Source organism: Protopterus annectens, chromosome 9.part0, assembly GCF_019279795.1.
Source record: "Protopterus annectens isolate FY-2018-M chromosome 9.part0, PAN1.0, whole genome shotgun sequence".
Lineage (NCBI taxonomy): Eukaryota > Metazoa > Chordata > Ceratodontiformes > Protopteridae > Protopterus > Protopterus annectens.
In genome coordinates, this window is record NC_056743.1 from 480,733,252 (window position 1) to 480,748,752 (window position 15,501).

Genomic DNA, 15,501 nt, shown 5'->3' on the forward strand with positions numbered 1-15,501 from the left:
CTGACCCAGAGGTAATTTCCAAGGGGACTAAAGGTATAAAAGGAGCTACAGCTAAGAATCCCACTCCTTCGGACAGGGATTCCAGAGCTTTAGACAAATGGGGTAAAAAAGTATACACCTCTGCAACTCTCCCCATTAGGGTATTGAATTTCCAGTTTCACATGCTGAAGTACCAGCAACATATTATGGAACTTATTAAGCAAATATTAGCTACCTTTACAGACTGTAGAAAATAAAGAATTACAAGAGCTTATGCATTCTGCAAGCCAAGTCAGCAAGCATACTTTGCAATGTGGTTTTGACTCCCTAGAAGCTTCTTGCAGTGTAGCAGTCACTGGTTCTGTACTGAGAAGGCATGCTTGGGTTAAGGAGCAGACCTTGCCAGACCATGTCAAATCAAAATTACTAGACACTCCTTTGAACAAGGACAATCTGTTTGGCACCAAAGCATAACATGTTCTAAAAAAGATAGAAGAAAAGGCTAAATCTATGCAGACAGTCAAAGATTTCTTGCAAGTGCAGCCTCCTATATTCATTAAGCATTGCCCCTCAAAACATTGGTCCTTTCCAGCCCCCTCAAGGCCATTTCAATCTAGACCCAGGGGAAACAGACCCCCAAGACTCCAGTCTCAGGGTATGCAGAGATCTAAGCAATGGAGTGCCTCCACATCAAAAACAGGGAGTGCTAAGCCACCCACTTACGGAAAGAATTCACAATGACTTCTCTATTTCTCTCCTCATCTCTGCCCAACTGCTTTTGCCCTAGGAGGAAAACTTGCCCATCATGCAAAAAACTGGACCTCCATCACTAAAGACTGATGGGTCCTCAACATTGTATTCCAGGGGTACAAATTTTACTTCCACTCACTGCCACCCCAAAAGAGTTCCCAGACCTTCCTCCAAACCAGTGGGCAGAGGCACAAAACCAAATTCTATCCCTGCTCTCCATAAGGGCAATTCAACCTGTTCCGGCAGAACAGATAGGTCAAGGGTTCTATTTCAGACTTTTCCTGGTACCCAGAAAAGAGGACACGTGGCTCCCAATCCTAGATCTTTCCACTCTAAACACCTTCCTAGTGGTACCAAAATTCAAAATGCTCACCCTTCAGCAGCTTCATCCTATGCTGTCCAAAGAGCCCTGGTTAGCCACCCTAGACCTAAAAGAAGCCTATCTCCACATCCCTATCAGGGACTCTTGCAGGAAATACCTACGTTTCAGGGCAGTCTATTCATTATCAGTTCTTTTTACTTCCTTTGGCTTATCAACTGCTCCCAGAGTATTCACAAAATGCTTGGCTCCAGCCATTGCTTATTGCAGACAGAGAAAAATTAAAATTTACCCATACTTGGATGATTGCCTGATTCAGGCAGACAGTCAGGAACAGCTGTTGCAGCACTTGACATTTGTAAAGAACCTTTTAACCTCCCTGGGGTACACTATCAACGAAAAGAAATCAAAACTAGTCCCCAGTGAAAAGATTGTATTCCTGGGAGCAAGCTTGGACACAGCATCCCAGATGGCATTCCTTACTCCAGAAAAACAAGCCTATCTGACAGAATACTTCGCTCAAATGGCCACCAGAACCCAGCTATCCGCAAGGAAAATCCTGCAGGTCCTACGGTTTATGGCCTCTTGCATCCTACTAATTCCATATACCAGACTGCATATGAGGAAACTTCAATGGTACTTAAAAAGTCTTTGGTGCCAACATTCTCAGGACCTGGAAACCGGCATACCTATCATCCACTGTCTAAGGACAGAGTTTCTTTGGTGGGCAGCAGCATGCAACTACAAGGGACTTCCCTTTACTCAACCCCTCGCCACCCAGACCCTAACCACAGACGCATCAGACTATGCCCAGGGGGCACACCTGGACGACAAGTGCATTCAGGGCCACTGGAGCCCAAGTCAATCTCATCTGCACATCAACCAAAAAGAGATGCTAGCTGCTCAGCATGCTCTGACAGCTTTCAGGTCCCCACTTTCACCAGGACCCCTGCTGATAAAAACAGACAGCATCACAGTTATGTTGTACATCAACAAGCAGGGGAGAACACACTCTTATCCACTCTTCTGGATAGCCATGGCTCTATGGAACACGGCCTTGGACATGCAGATTCATCTGCAAGCTCAATTCCTGCCAGACAAAGAAAACTATCTGGCAGACGACTTAAGCAGAAATCTCCTATAGCCACACTAGTGGCAATTAGACCCCAGCACCTTCAGTATCCTAATCCAGAAATGGGGAATCCCAGAGATGGACCTCTTTGCCTCCCCCTGCAGTCACCTGCTCAGCAAATTTTGCTCCAGGACACCTCACAGCAGTGCCTGGAAAGTGGATGCCCTATCCTTCCAGTGGGAAAACCTCTCAATCTATGCATTCCCCCCTCTATCTCTTCTCTCAAGAATATTACTCAAAATAAGATAGGACAAACCAAGAACAATCCTGATTGCCCCAGACTAGCCATGCCAGCACTGGTACCCACTACTGCGCAGCCTGTCACCAATGCCACCCTGGCACTTACCCCAGATCCCAACCCTCCTCACTCTGCAGGGGGGACAGATTTTGCATCCTCAACTGCAAACCATGAATCTTGCAGCCTGATTTATTCCTTAAATTCTCCCCCAGTGACCAGCCTAAGCAAGCAGGTACTGGACATCATTCTTGAAGCCAGAAGACCCAGTACAAGGAAATCCTACACTGATAAGTTATAAAGGTATTGTTCCTGGATTCAGTCTAAAGGAGAGGACAAGGCCTTGCCCTCCTTACCTGTAATCCTGGATTAACTAGCAGACCTTCTCCACAGAGACCTATCCTTCTCCTCCATTAAGATCCATGCCTATGCCATTTCGGCTCATTACAACACTGAGCCACCTCTTTTCTCTCACCCTCTTATCAAACAGTTCCTGAGAGGGGCAAAAAACTTAAGGCCACCAAGGAGAGCAACCACCCTTGCTTGGGACCTTAACTTTGTACTGTAAAAGCTCCCCCCCCCCCCCCCTTGAGCCTGCAGCATTAGCAGAGTTAAAATTCCTCTCTTGGAAAACAGCCTTGCTTCTGGCCATCACTTCAGTGAGAAGTGTGTCTGAGCTACAAGCACTTATGGCTGTGGAACCATTCATTATTTTCCATGCTGACATGGTTTCCCTCAGGACTAACCCTTCCTTTATGCCTAAAGTGGTGTCCAGTATGGCTCTCAACCAATCTATTCATCTGCCAACCTTCTTCCCTAATCCTCAAAATAAAGGGGAAAGGATCCTGCACTCCTTGGATGTGCACAGACAGCTCAGATTCTACCTTGATTGGGCTAAGCCCTTCAGGAAATCTGACCAGTTACTAGTCAGCTTTGCACTAGGGGCAGAGGGCAAGGCCATTTCAAAACAATCTCCAAATGGATAGCACACTGCATCCATTTCTGCTACAAGCACCATGGGAAACCAACCACTCAGAGGGTCAGAACACATTCCACTAGGGCAACTTCTACCTCTACAGCATTCCTCAGGGGAGTCCCTACCAGGGACATCCTGGAAGCTGCTACCTGGAGATGTCCTTCAAGAATGCAACTGCAGTCATAACATATGGGTTGTCCTGCCTCAGGCAGCCCTCGGTCGGCCGGATTCCAAAGTCTAGGTCCGACGTCGGCTGATGTCGCATTTCTCTCCGACGTCAGAGCGGCTGGAGTATATAAGCATCAGCCAACGCCATCTTCTTAAGTCTTTCTTGCCGCGCGGTGCCCGAAGCAGAAGCAGTTCGCAAGTGCCGGTCGGTCAGCTCCTGTATTCTTCGAAACCGAAGTCATCAAAAAAGCTAAGTACCCCGTTGGGGACCTTTTCTTGCCTCAGCCGATGTCAGAAATTACTGAAAAAGTAAATAATTGTTTGTCTTGTGGTAAACAAATACCTCATAAGGATTTCCACTCTTACTGCCTCCCTTGCCTTGGCCCAGACCACGACGTCTCGGCCTGTGCCGCCTGTGCTCGCTTCAATAAGCGCACTCTCAGGCGCCGGGCGGAGTTCGCTGAAGACTTTTTCGGCGAAAAATTTGATTATACAATGCCGTCGGAACAACCGGCAACGCAGACTCCTAAGAAATGAAAAGACCGGGACCGACATCCTCGGCCCGCATCTTCCACCGACACCACGCCAAAACTAACCGCGAGTGCCCCGGTTCCCTCTGAGGTGGTTATTCCACTGCTCCGAACCGAAGACACCGCATTACCGATACCTCCGATACCGGAGGCCACTCCGACGCCAGTTATTGATTTTCCTCCGGATACTGAAACCGAGGAAATGCCCGAGACCATTGCTGTTGATAAGGTCACTCCTGCACGTGGAGCGGCTAGGCCTCCCATGTCCATGTCTATCAAGGCCTACACACGTGCTAAGGCAGCCAGCAAGTCCAAGCATCTTACTGCTAAAACCTTACCTCAGCCTACTCCTGAAACTCAAATCATGTCTATGGCCAGATTTAATTTCCTGATCAGAGGTTCCCAGGCCCATCCTGAGAGGATCCCAGCCTCCTCCTGATAAGAGGCCCAGGGTTGAACCCTCTGACCCTCTTCCTTCAGATGAAGATTCTGAGGACTCTGTTCACTCCGAAAGCCAGGAAGAGCGCTTCCAGACCTATGAGGATTCAGATGCAGAGGACTCCATTCCCTCGGCCTCTCCTCCTGAGGATATTTCTTTTGGGGAAGTTCTGCATTCCATGAGGGAGCATTTTAAGTGGCAAGGCCGGGAATATTCAGATTCCAGAAAGCGCCTTCAAACCTTCCTTAAAAAGCCCCAACACAGACCCTTAGCTATACCTCCCGTGCTTGATGTTTTGGATGATTTATACTCTGACTCCAGTGTTACCCCTGATACTCTTCCTCCTGCTCCTGTCAAGCCTGACAGATACTATAGGGTCCCAGAAACCCATTCTAATTTCTTTAGGTCCCATGCTGTTGATTTAGAAACAATTTCCCAGGGGCCTAAAGGGGTTTCAGCTACCACCTCCAAAAACCCTTTGCATTCCGACAGGGAAGCAAGGTCCTTAGAGAGATGGGGGAAGAAGGTTTACACCTCCACTACTTTATCTATGAGAGCTCTCAATTGTCTCTTTCACATGTTTCAATATCAGGATTTCCTGTTAGATGATTTACAGAAAAGATTGGCCTCTCCTGAACCTTTAGATAGGAAGTCTTTGCAGGAGGCTGTGCATAATTCTCAGCAGGTTAGCAATCACTTTCTACAGTGTGGATATGATGCATTGGAGGCTTCATGTAGGGCAGCTATGACAGGGGCGGTCATTCGTAGACATGCATGGTTAAAAGAACAACCTTTACCAGATCATGTTAAGGCAAAACTTCTTGACGCACCCTTGTAAAAGAACAAGCTTTTTGGTGCTAATGCTAAAGATGTGTTAAAGTTCATTGAGAAAAAAGCCAAGTCAGTTCAGACAGTGAAAGATTTCCTCCAGGTTCAGCCGCCCAGATTCAGCAGGAACTGGCCTTCTAAAAACTGGTCCTTTCCTAATCCTGAAAGATTTCAAAGGGACAAAAACAGGCGTGCCCGAGGAAGAGGGCAATACAGAGGATCCTACAGGGGACGACAATGGCAACCAGCAAACCAAAGAAGTGACACAGGGGTTTCTCCTGCCCCGCAGGGACAATCTCAATGACTTTCCTCTAGTTCCACTGACCAAGGAGCAAACAGAAGCTCCTTTGGGCGGAAAGTTATCTTTGTTTTCAAAAAATTGGCACAAACTGACAAAAGACAAATGGATTTTGGACTTTATAAACCACGGTTACAGGTTCCATTTTCATACCTTGCCAAGAAAACAAGGCATGCCAAACCTTCCACAAAATCAAAGGGCAGAGGCTATCAAGCAAATTTCTCTGCTTGCTCAGATCAAAGCAATAGAAAAAGTTCCACAACAAGAACAAGGTCAGGGGTTTTATTCAAGACTGTTCCTTGTTCCAAGAAAAGAAACTCAATGGAGACCAATACTGGACTTGTCTGCTTTAAACACTTTTCTCATAGTACCAAAGTTCAAAATGCTGACTCTACAGCAACTCCTTACCATGCTGGGCAAAGGGTCTTGGCTGATTACTCTGGACCTCAAGGAGGCATACCTGCATGTCCCTTTCAGACACAGCTGCAGAAGATACCTCAGATTTCTTGCAGGGGGCCAGAGCATTATCAATTCTCAGCATTGCCATTTGGCTAATCTACTGCGCCCGGAGTATTCACGAAATGCCTGGCATCAGTAATTGCTCATTGCAGGCTCCAGGGGATTCAAATCTACCCGTACCTGGACGATTGCCTCATACAAGCGGACAACAAACTAACCTTGACAAAAAACTTGAATTATGTCATACACTTGCTACAGGCTCTGGGATACACAGTCAACTTTCAAAAGTCAAGACTTCAGCCATCCCAGCAAATAACCTTCTTAGGAGCCAAACTAGACACAGCCTCTCAAATGGCTTACCTGACAGAAGACAAACAGAAGACGTTAACTCATTACTTCAAAAGTTTAGCAAAGTTCACCCAGATGACTGCAAGGAGTTTCCTACAGGCCCTGGGTTACATGGCATCCTGCATTCTCCTGGTTCCACTAGCAAGACTACACACGAGAAAGCTTCAATGGTACTTAAAAAGCTTATGGTCTCAACACAGCAACAACCTAGAAGCAACTATTCCACTCATTCCATGTCTTCAAAAGGAATTTCTATGGTGGGCCACAGTAAGCCAGTCAAACACAGGTATGTCGTTCAAAAAACCTCAGATAACACAGACCATGACCACAGACGCCTCAGACCTTGGATGGGGGCGCACATGGAGGGCAGATGTATTCAAGGGCAATGGTCTCCAAAGGAAACACATCTGCATATCAACCAAAAAGAAATGCTAGCAGTAATGCATGCCATCGAGGCCTTTGGACAACAACTTCAACAAGGCCACCTACTAATACGGACAGACAACACCACTGTGATGTGGTACATAAACAAGCAGGGGCACTCATTCTTACCCCTTTGCAGACTGACAATGAATCTTTGGGAAAAATCACTGGGTCTAAACATACAGTTACAATCCCAGTTTGTTCCAGGCAAAGACAATGTTCTGGCGGACAGTCTAAGCAGGAATTTCCTAGACCCCCACGAATGGAGGCTACATCCAGACATCTTTATCGACTCACCTCGACATGGGGCAGTCCGGACGTAGACCTATTTGCCTCCCACCTCAATCATCACTTACAAAGTTCTGCTCAAGGACATATCATCCACAAGCATGGAAAATAGATGCCCTCTCATTCAACTGGAGCTCCCTAATAATTTATGCATTTCCACCTCTGCCACTGATGACCACAGTGTTATTAAAGATCAAAGCAGAGCAGCCGAAGGGGATCCTAATAGCTCCAGACTGGCCAAGACAACACTGGTACCCACTACTACGGAGCATATGTCACAACAAAACGTGGGCCCTTCCACAATGGCCCCAACTTTTGACTCAACACAACTTCAGGACAGTTCATCCCAACATCCAGACCCCACAGCTAACAGCTTGGGAAATCCCGTAAATAACCTCAATTTACCTCTCTCCAAGGAAGTTCAGCAGATACTAACAGAAGCCCGCAGACCATCCACCAGAAAGGCTTACTCAGCCAAATGGAAGAGATTCAGCATTTAGAATACCAACAAGGGTCATGATGCATCACTTTTGAGCATTCCACTCATTCTGGAATACTTGGCAGATATGCTACATAACGGACTCTCATACTCTTCCATAAAAATACATGCTTCAGCTATCTCAGCTAGATACAACACTGATCCACCTGTGTTTTCACATCCTTTGTTAAGGCAATTTCTTAGAGGAATCAAGAATATAAAGCCCCCAAGAAAGGCACCAGTACCAGCTTGGGACCTCAATTTTGTCCTAGAAAAATTGACTCTACCTCCCTTCGAGCCAGCAGCTTCTGTGAATTTACAATTTCTTTCCTGGAAGACAGCTTTCCTGCTGGCCATTACCTCAGCAAGAAGGGTTTCGGAATTACAGGCCTTAATGGCAATACCACCGTTCATAACTTTTCACAGAGACAGGGTCTCCTTACAAACCAACCCTACCTTTCTGCCAAAAGTGGTATCTAGGGTTTCTTTAAATCAAGCAATTCACCTGCCTACTTTCTTTCCCAATCCTGAGAACAAAGGGGAAAGAATGCTACATATCTTGGACATACACAGACAACTTCGCTACTACCTAGACAGAACCAAGACCAGTAGGAGGTCTGATCAGCTTTTTGTAGCTTACGCCCCTGGAGTACAAGGAAAAGCAATTTCCAAACAGGCAATTTCAAAATGGATTGGACAGTGCATCAGATTCTGTTATTCCTTCCATGGAAAGAATGTGCCAGCCAATGTCAGACCACACTCCACCAGAGCTACAGCCACCTCTACAAGCATTTTTAAGAGGGGTGCCTACAAAAGACATTCTAGAAGCTGCTACATGGTGCTCCGTGCATACATTTTCCAAACACTACAACCTCCCCTTATATTCCAGATCCAGAGCAGGCTTTGCTTCGGCAGTCCTGCAGGGATTGATAGCTACACCATCCTTTTCTTAGAGCATACCTCCTCCCCCAGCTAAGCTATGGTATTCAACCCATATGTTATGACTGCAGTTGCATTCTTGAAGGACATAGTACAGTTTTGTACCTACCATAAATGTAGATGTCCGATAGATATGTAACTGCAGTCGGGTTTTCCCTCCCTCCTTCCCCTCTATGCCTTGGGTCCACTCCTCTCCCTGTTATCCTTAGCTGGGGATATCTGTTATGGTGTATCTGTTTATTGCTTATTTATTGTCTGGAAACCTATTTTTGTCTTCCAATTTGATTACAGCCTTCCTTGGAGGGCACCTGGCATCTGGGGCAAGACACACTGAAGAAGATGGCGTCGGCTGATGCTTATATACTCCAGTCGCTCTGACGTCGGAGAGAAATGCGACATCAGCCAACGTCGGACCTAGACTTTGGAATCCGGCCGACCGAGGGCTGCCTGAGGCAGGACAACCCATATGTTATGACTGCAGTTGCATATCTATCGGACATCTACATTTATGGTAGGTACAAAACTGTACTTTCTGTGCACACCTTCACCAAGTATTACCACCTGCCTATCTTTTCCAAATCCAGGGCGGGTTTTGCAACAGTAGTCCTGCAGGGCATTCTAGCCAGCCCCAATTCTTCTTGACTGCCTCCACCTTTTCTTCAGCTTTGGGAATCAACCCAAGTGTGATGACTGCAACAGTGAAACACGAAGAACATAGTACAGTTGTGTACACTTACCATAAATGTAGATGTTCAAGTGTATTCACTGTTGCAGTCCTGGTTTCCCTCCCTCCAGCCCCCTTGTCTCTCTCCCTCTCCTTTCTCTGTCTATTACTCACACCATTCAGGGGTATTGGTATTGGCATTTACTTTTTACTGCTGGTGTTTTCCCCAGCATAACTTAGCTCCCTGTTGGGGGGGTCCTGACATTTGGGGCAAGAAAAACTGATGTAATGGCTTTGGCTGCCTGTTTATATACCCCTGACAACCTGACATCACTCCTGGAGCGACAGCAACCGACTCAGAAATACTAAGTGTCTGGTATTCGGACCGACTGAGGGCTACCTGCAGGCAGATAACCCAAGTGTGATGACTGCAACAGTGAATACACTCGAACATCTACATTTATGGTAAATGTACACAACTGTACTTTCTCAAGAATATCCTTCCATAGGGCCACCCAGGATCTAAAGTAGCTGGATTTCTGTCCCAAGAATCAGAAATAGAGGAAGATTGACAACATCATATAAAGAAGTTATGTCTTACCATAACATTCCATCTGTGTTGACAATCTTCATCTGTTTTTGGCATCCCACCCTCCTTCCCCCTCCTGTGAATTCCTTTAGGAGTTTTTTGTCTTAGGTGCATTGTTAGGGTTCACCTTGAACATGGCTTCTTCATATTTGCACATGGTTCTTCTGACTTTCTGTAAGTCTGCAAACTCAATATGAGGTAAATTGGAGAGAGGCACTGTAGGTAGAGTATTAACTCGAGAGATTTTTGGCTGGATTGAGCTGTATAACGGCCAAACGGGTTCCAAGGATTGGAACCTATTACTCAAAAGTCAAGAATAGATGAAGATCAACAACGCAGATGGAATGTTATGGTAAGACTTAACTTCTTTTTTGCTAGGCAATATAGCAGGTAAGTTACAGTAACACATTCCCATATAGTTTGACTTCAGGAATGAATGATACTATGTCATGTGTGTGCATTATTACTGTTTGTGTAACACTAATGTGGGTAGATTAAGATGATGCCACTTTTTTACCTCAGGCTGATTATCTCATTGAAATGTGTGAGTCTTTAGCAATGTGCCACTTAACACGATATGAATATGCCTAATATCATGTTTCTCTGCTTCTTTGTGAACCGTCAATATCAGTAACAACTTCTGTAATAAACAGCAAGCTGCTTCAGTAACAAAAGTGGGAAATGCTATGGAATCCCCCAGAGTGAAAACATGGGTACACTTGAAATCAAGCAATATACAATGTAGTATGGATTTCACCCCTCCCCAGTACAGAGACACATTTAGGGCCCAGTGTCCCGTTTAAGAGGGCCTTAGTAAAGAACTTGCCGAGTTCACTGAAGGAGTACTGAGGCACTGTTTTACCGTAGCCTTGCTCTTTTCATTCTCCTGGGAGTGTACCTGTTAAAATTACCTTTTTTTGTTAAGGTCCTGTAAACCTATTAGTACTTCATCTTTGTAAGATCACCTTCTCTAAACTAGCCTTTCCCTCTTTTTACTTGTGGAGTGCTGCCTTCCAGAAATGGACACAGTATGCATTGGAAATCTTGCAAGTAAATCCAGTATTGACAAAGTTGCCCTCCTTTTCCATGCTGCAAAAACATATTCATATATTTTTTTCACCATACTGCCTTTTTAACTATTGTTTTGTCAAACTGCCCAGCAAGTCTGGATTTTTATTTATTTATTTTATTTATTTGACATTTGTTTACTGGGTTAGTCTGGCTGGGCAGGTGCCCATTTTCAGTAGAGACCAGAGGAGAAAAGCTCCAAAAAAAGGGTAGATAATATACAGTGAATTAAAAAAGTAGTTACAAATATAGAAAAAACAGCATGCACATTTAAATTCAACACATTAAATTTTACAATAAAAAATTAACAATTGTATGATAGTAGGCAAAATGTAGTTACATCTTATACAATGATAGTTATAATGCATTTCTTTACCAATAGAAGGCATAATGCTACAGATGTATGGCACCCGTAGTAAGCAAAGGTGAACAGTTACTGAGACAGGAATTAGATAATTTTATTGATTGGGGACTGTCGCAATCTCCCTCTTGTCTGTATGTCAAAAGCTAAGCAGTATACCTGAGCAGCTAACACCTGTAGAAATGTACTTTTCATATCCATATCCCTCACATGCATACTGTGAGATTCTGAGAAACTGTTTAGTTTTGTGTATGTAGGCCCATGCCATTGTTGGTAAAGTTCTCTTTTTTATAGCATGTTAAAGTAGCCTATTGCAGATGTAGCCTAAGGTAGGTTATCTCAAGGCAAAAGTATTATTGAGTTTAGTGACTACCAAAATCACCTTAAGTTTTGTTAACCGGTCATATTCTATATACGTAGCTCAATTATTATTATTAGTTTTGTGTGTATGTATGTTCCATTTAGTTATGTACCATGTCTCTCTTTATGACCTCTAAAAGAAAAAAAAGAACACTTGGCCATGTTTTATTTTTACTAGTTTTGCCATTGCCTTTTCTGTTGTGAATACTTTTGGCATCTTAATCTAATAATTTTTTTCACACTGAGAGATCCCCTTTCTTTAAGGGTGCCCCACCTCTGGTTCATAATGTTGCCACTACTTGCCTTTATGTCAACGGCATCTTTTTGTTTGTAATTCTTAGCCTGTACTGCTAAATAGATTGTTTATCCAAACAGTTGAATATTAATTAGCATTGCTTGCATATCTGCATGAATATCATGAAAATGGTTTGAAGAACATGTTACTGTTTAGTGTCAGCTTGTACCCAGTATGAATATTATCAAATTTGCTACAGGTACTTAGCATTCAGCTGCTGTGGTCTGGGAGATACTGAGTGGTATTTGCATGTATGAAAAAGCATAAGCACAGTTTCCTTATTTCTGTAAAAATGCCCAAAGTATATAGAGCTAGCGTGCAAGGCATCATTGGTAAGCTGACAAAAGTATGAATTATCTGTTATTGAGGGTCTGTCAGAAAAGATCAGTGAGATATAATGTTTTTTAAGTATGTGCTGATACACTGCTTCAAAAATATGACATTTCTTAATTTAAAACAAAATATAAAATCAGAAGTATGTTTTGGAGTTGTGAAGTTGTTGCCAGTAATATGTTTCTTCTTGTTTGTATTTACTTTTTCTGTAGCATTTATGGGTTCTGAGATATGAGCAGTTATTTGTGGCCTGTTTTACATTCACAGAAAAAGGTCTGGGCTTAGCATGCATTTCCATTAAAGTGGTCAAGCATTTGAAGCTGTAATTAGTTATTCCTGCTTAGGGCATAGAGAGTTAATAATGTTACACATCATAGCAACTAGAATCACGGTCGAAATTATGGCTGTTTTCATATTTTGTTTTACAGGCCTACACAAGCCAGTTTGTTGCACTCATCATGTTTGCTCTTATGATGTGTAATGATAGAATATCTATGCAAGAAAGAAGGAGGCAGATTATCCAAGGACTTAAAGCATTACCTGGTAAAGAGCAGCATTTTGTCAATTTTTGTAGTCAAAATTGTAATTAGTTGTGTATTTCTTTGTTTATCAGGATATTCCAAGGGCCTAACTTTTTCAGATTGGAACTCTGGAGTCACACTTTTTGGCAAAATATTGCATTAATTTAAGTAATAGACTTCCTTGAAACATTTCTAATGCATACTGTACATGGAAACATTTAAAGATAAGATGCTTTATGGTAGGTAGTGAGGGAAAGTTCTTACATACATGCATAAAGATGTGGTGGTATGGTCAGAACACACAGAGCCAATCAAATGTGTTGTCTGTTTTAGAATAGTGTGTTTGCGAGTGAGTGGTATGGATGAACTACAGCGGCAGGGCTAGCCACCCAGTGGTGTAAGTCTTGGCTCGAGATGATTGCCACTATTGAAGTGACACCCCGATCCCATGTGCAGATACTGGGAAAAAGGGGTTGAGGCTGGATGGATCGATGAATGGACCAGACAAAACAGAACATGAACAGTAAAAGGTGTGTTTAATTGGTTATTCACCAATTTGTTCAGTCAAAGTGCACACAAGTGCTAAAAACTCAGGATCCAAATGCAAGTGTGAAAAAAACTTTCCCCAAGTGGACTTCATCAGGCAAATGGCAGGTAAATTGCATGGATGAGTATATAGGTTCATAGGTAGGTACTAGGTTATCGGCCCAAGGGCCTACGTAAGCCTAGCCAACAAGGTTCCCTGGCTTACGCCACCCAAGAAAGTTATTTTCCTGTGCCACTGTCGAGCAGAGACAGAGAAGTGATCCCTGGGGTGTATTTCCTATTTCCCATCCACTCATCAAGATTTTTCTTGAAGAGTGATAATGAAGAACTTTGCTTGACATAGATGGGTAGCCTGTTCCAGAGTATGGGAAGTCTCTGGGACAGGAATCTATCCCTCCAGCATGTTCTGTTTATTGTGGTAACAAGGTTTAGGTCCCGAGAGCATGTAGCTCGGAGGGATTGGGATTTCTTTAGGTGTAGCATGTCCAACAGCTCTGGGTTTGACATAGCTTTATATGTTAGGCAGAGATCACCTCGGAGTAGGCAATATGCTACGGAATAAAGCTGGAGTTTTTTGAGACGGTCAGTGTAGGGCATTTGTTTGAGGCCAGTAATCCTCTATGTGAGGTACTTCTGTGGCCTTTCCAGCTGCTGCAGATGTCTTGTGAGGTACATTCCAAAACGGGTGTTGTACTCTATAATGGGTCTAATGAGTGTCGAGTAGAGGGGAACAATGATCTCTTTTTACCTAGATGAGAACCCTTTTATGATGAGGTGTGCCACATAGAAGGACTTCCTGACTACTGCGGCGATGTGACTATCAAAGGAGAGACTACTGTCCACCTGGGTCCCAAGGTTTCTTATCACACATTCCGTGTTAAGTAGATGGCTGCCTATGTGGTCATTCATGGGTACAGAGTTTTTACCAAAGGGGATGACACTGCACTTTTTGGCACTGAGCTTGAGGCCATGGCTCTGACACCAGGCACCTATCTCAGCGAGGCCCTTCTGTAGGATGTCCACATCATTTGGGGACTTGACTATGGCTCCTAGTTTGCAGTCATCTGTGAAATTCGTTAGCCAGAGGCCTTCTGTGTTAGCCTGTACTTCAGAGAAGTAGATACCAAACAGGAGAGGTCCCAGGACTGAACACTGTGGTACTCCACTTGTCACTGGTTTGAGGTCAGATTTGGAGTCTACAACTTTTACAGTGCGGGTACTGTCAGTGATCCAGTTGGCAACCCATCTTGTGACATAAGGGTTTATACCTAGTTTAGTGAGTTTAGCTATAATTCCAGAATGGGGGATGGTGTCGCAAGCCATGGCAAGGTCAAGGTAGGCTGTGTGAACCACCTTACCCTCGTCTACGGCTTTGGTGACTACCTCAAAGAAGTTGATCAGGTTTAGGAGGAATGATCTGCCTTTTACAAACTCGAACTGGGTAGGATCCAGAGTTTGGAGGTTACCAATGTCTTTGTTTATGAGTTCCATGATGTTACATTCCATGGCCTTGCAAACCAGGCTCGTCAGGCTAATAGGTCGATAGTTCCTGGGATCAGTGGTGGCTCCCCCTTTGTGGAGTGGTATAACTGTTGCTGTGCGCCATTCAGTCATGGTGCTTATGGGGAGCCACTTCGCTCTGAAGTTCATGTAACAATTGGTTCTGTAATTTTCATGCCGTTGTGCTGTAACTCAGAGCAGATCTAAGTGTTGCCATCGAGATTCTTGACATAGCTATAGAATGCTTTGTGGTTGTCCTTAGAATTAGTGGCGATTTTGTTTTCGTAGCTAGCTTTAGAGGATCTTATAAGGGATCTCAGCTTCTTACTGAGGCTGACCAGGGAGCTACTCCACTCCTGGGATTTTACTCTCTTTTGCAACAGTTTCTTCCTTCTGTTATACAGTTTGCTTATGGCAGGGGACCACCAGATTGGCTTCCTTTTTTTGGAGGATAGCGTCTTGGTTCTGTTTGCGATAGCACGATCCATGCATTCGTGTAAGTGCTTATAGAGTGCATTTGTGTAGGATTCGGGTGGGATGTGGATATCATGGGTGATTAGCTTATGGTCGGATCGGACCGAGGAGTTGACTTCAGGTGTGGAACACCGACCGGTCACTCATGTTGGTAATGACTAGGTCTAGGATATTGTTGCCCCTGGTGGGGGTGGATAAGTT

General features: G+C 44.2%; 1 protein-coding gene across 1 annotated transcript in view; it reads left to right on the top strand.

The window, feature by feature from the left end:
* The window catches only part of LOC122811285 (glutamine--fructose-6-phosphate aminotransferase [isomerizing] 1), a 1,619,377-nt gene that overhangs the window by 1,315,896 nt on the left and 287,980 nt on the right, over positions 1-15,501 (top strand). The window contains exon 15 of the mRNA XM_044083027.1: positions 12,688-12,802. Coding sequence (XP_043938962.1) covers positions 12,688-12,802 — 115 coding nt within the window. The remainder of the gene's footprint in view (positions 1-12,687; positions 12,803-15,501) is intronic.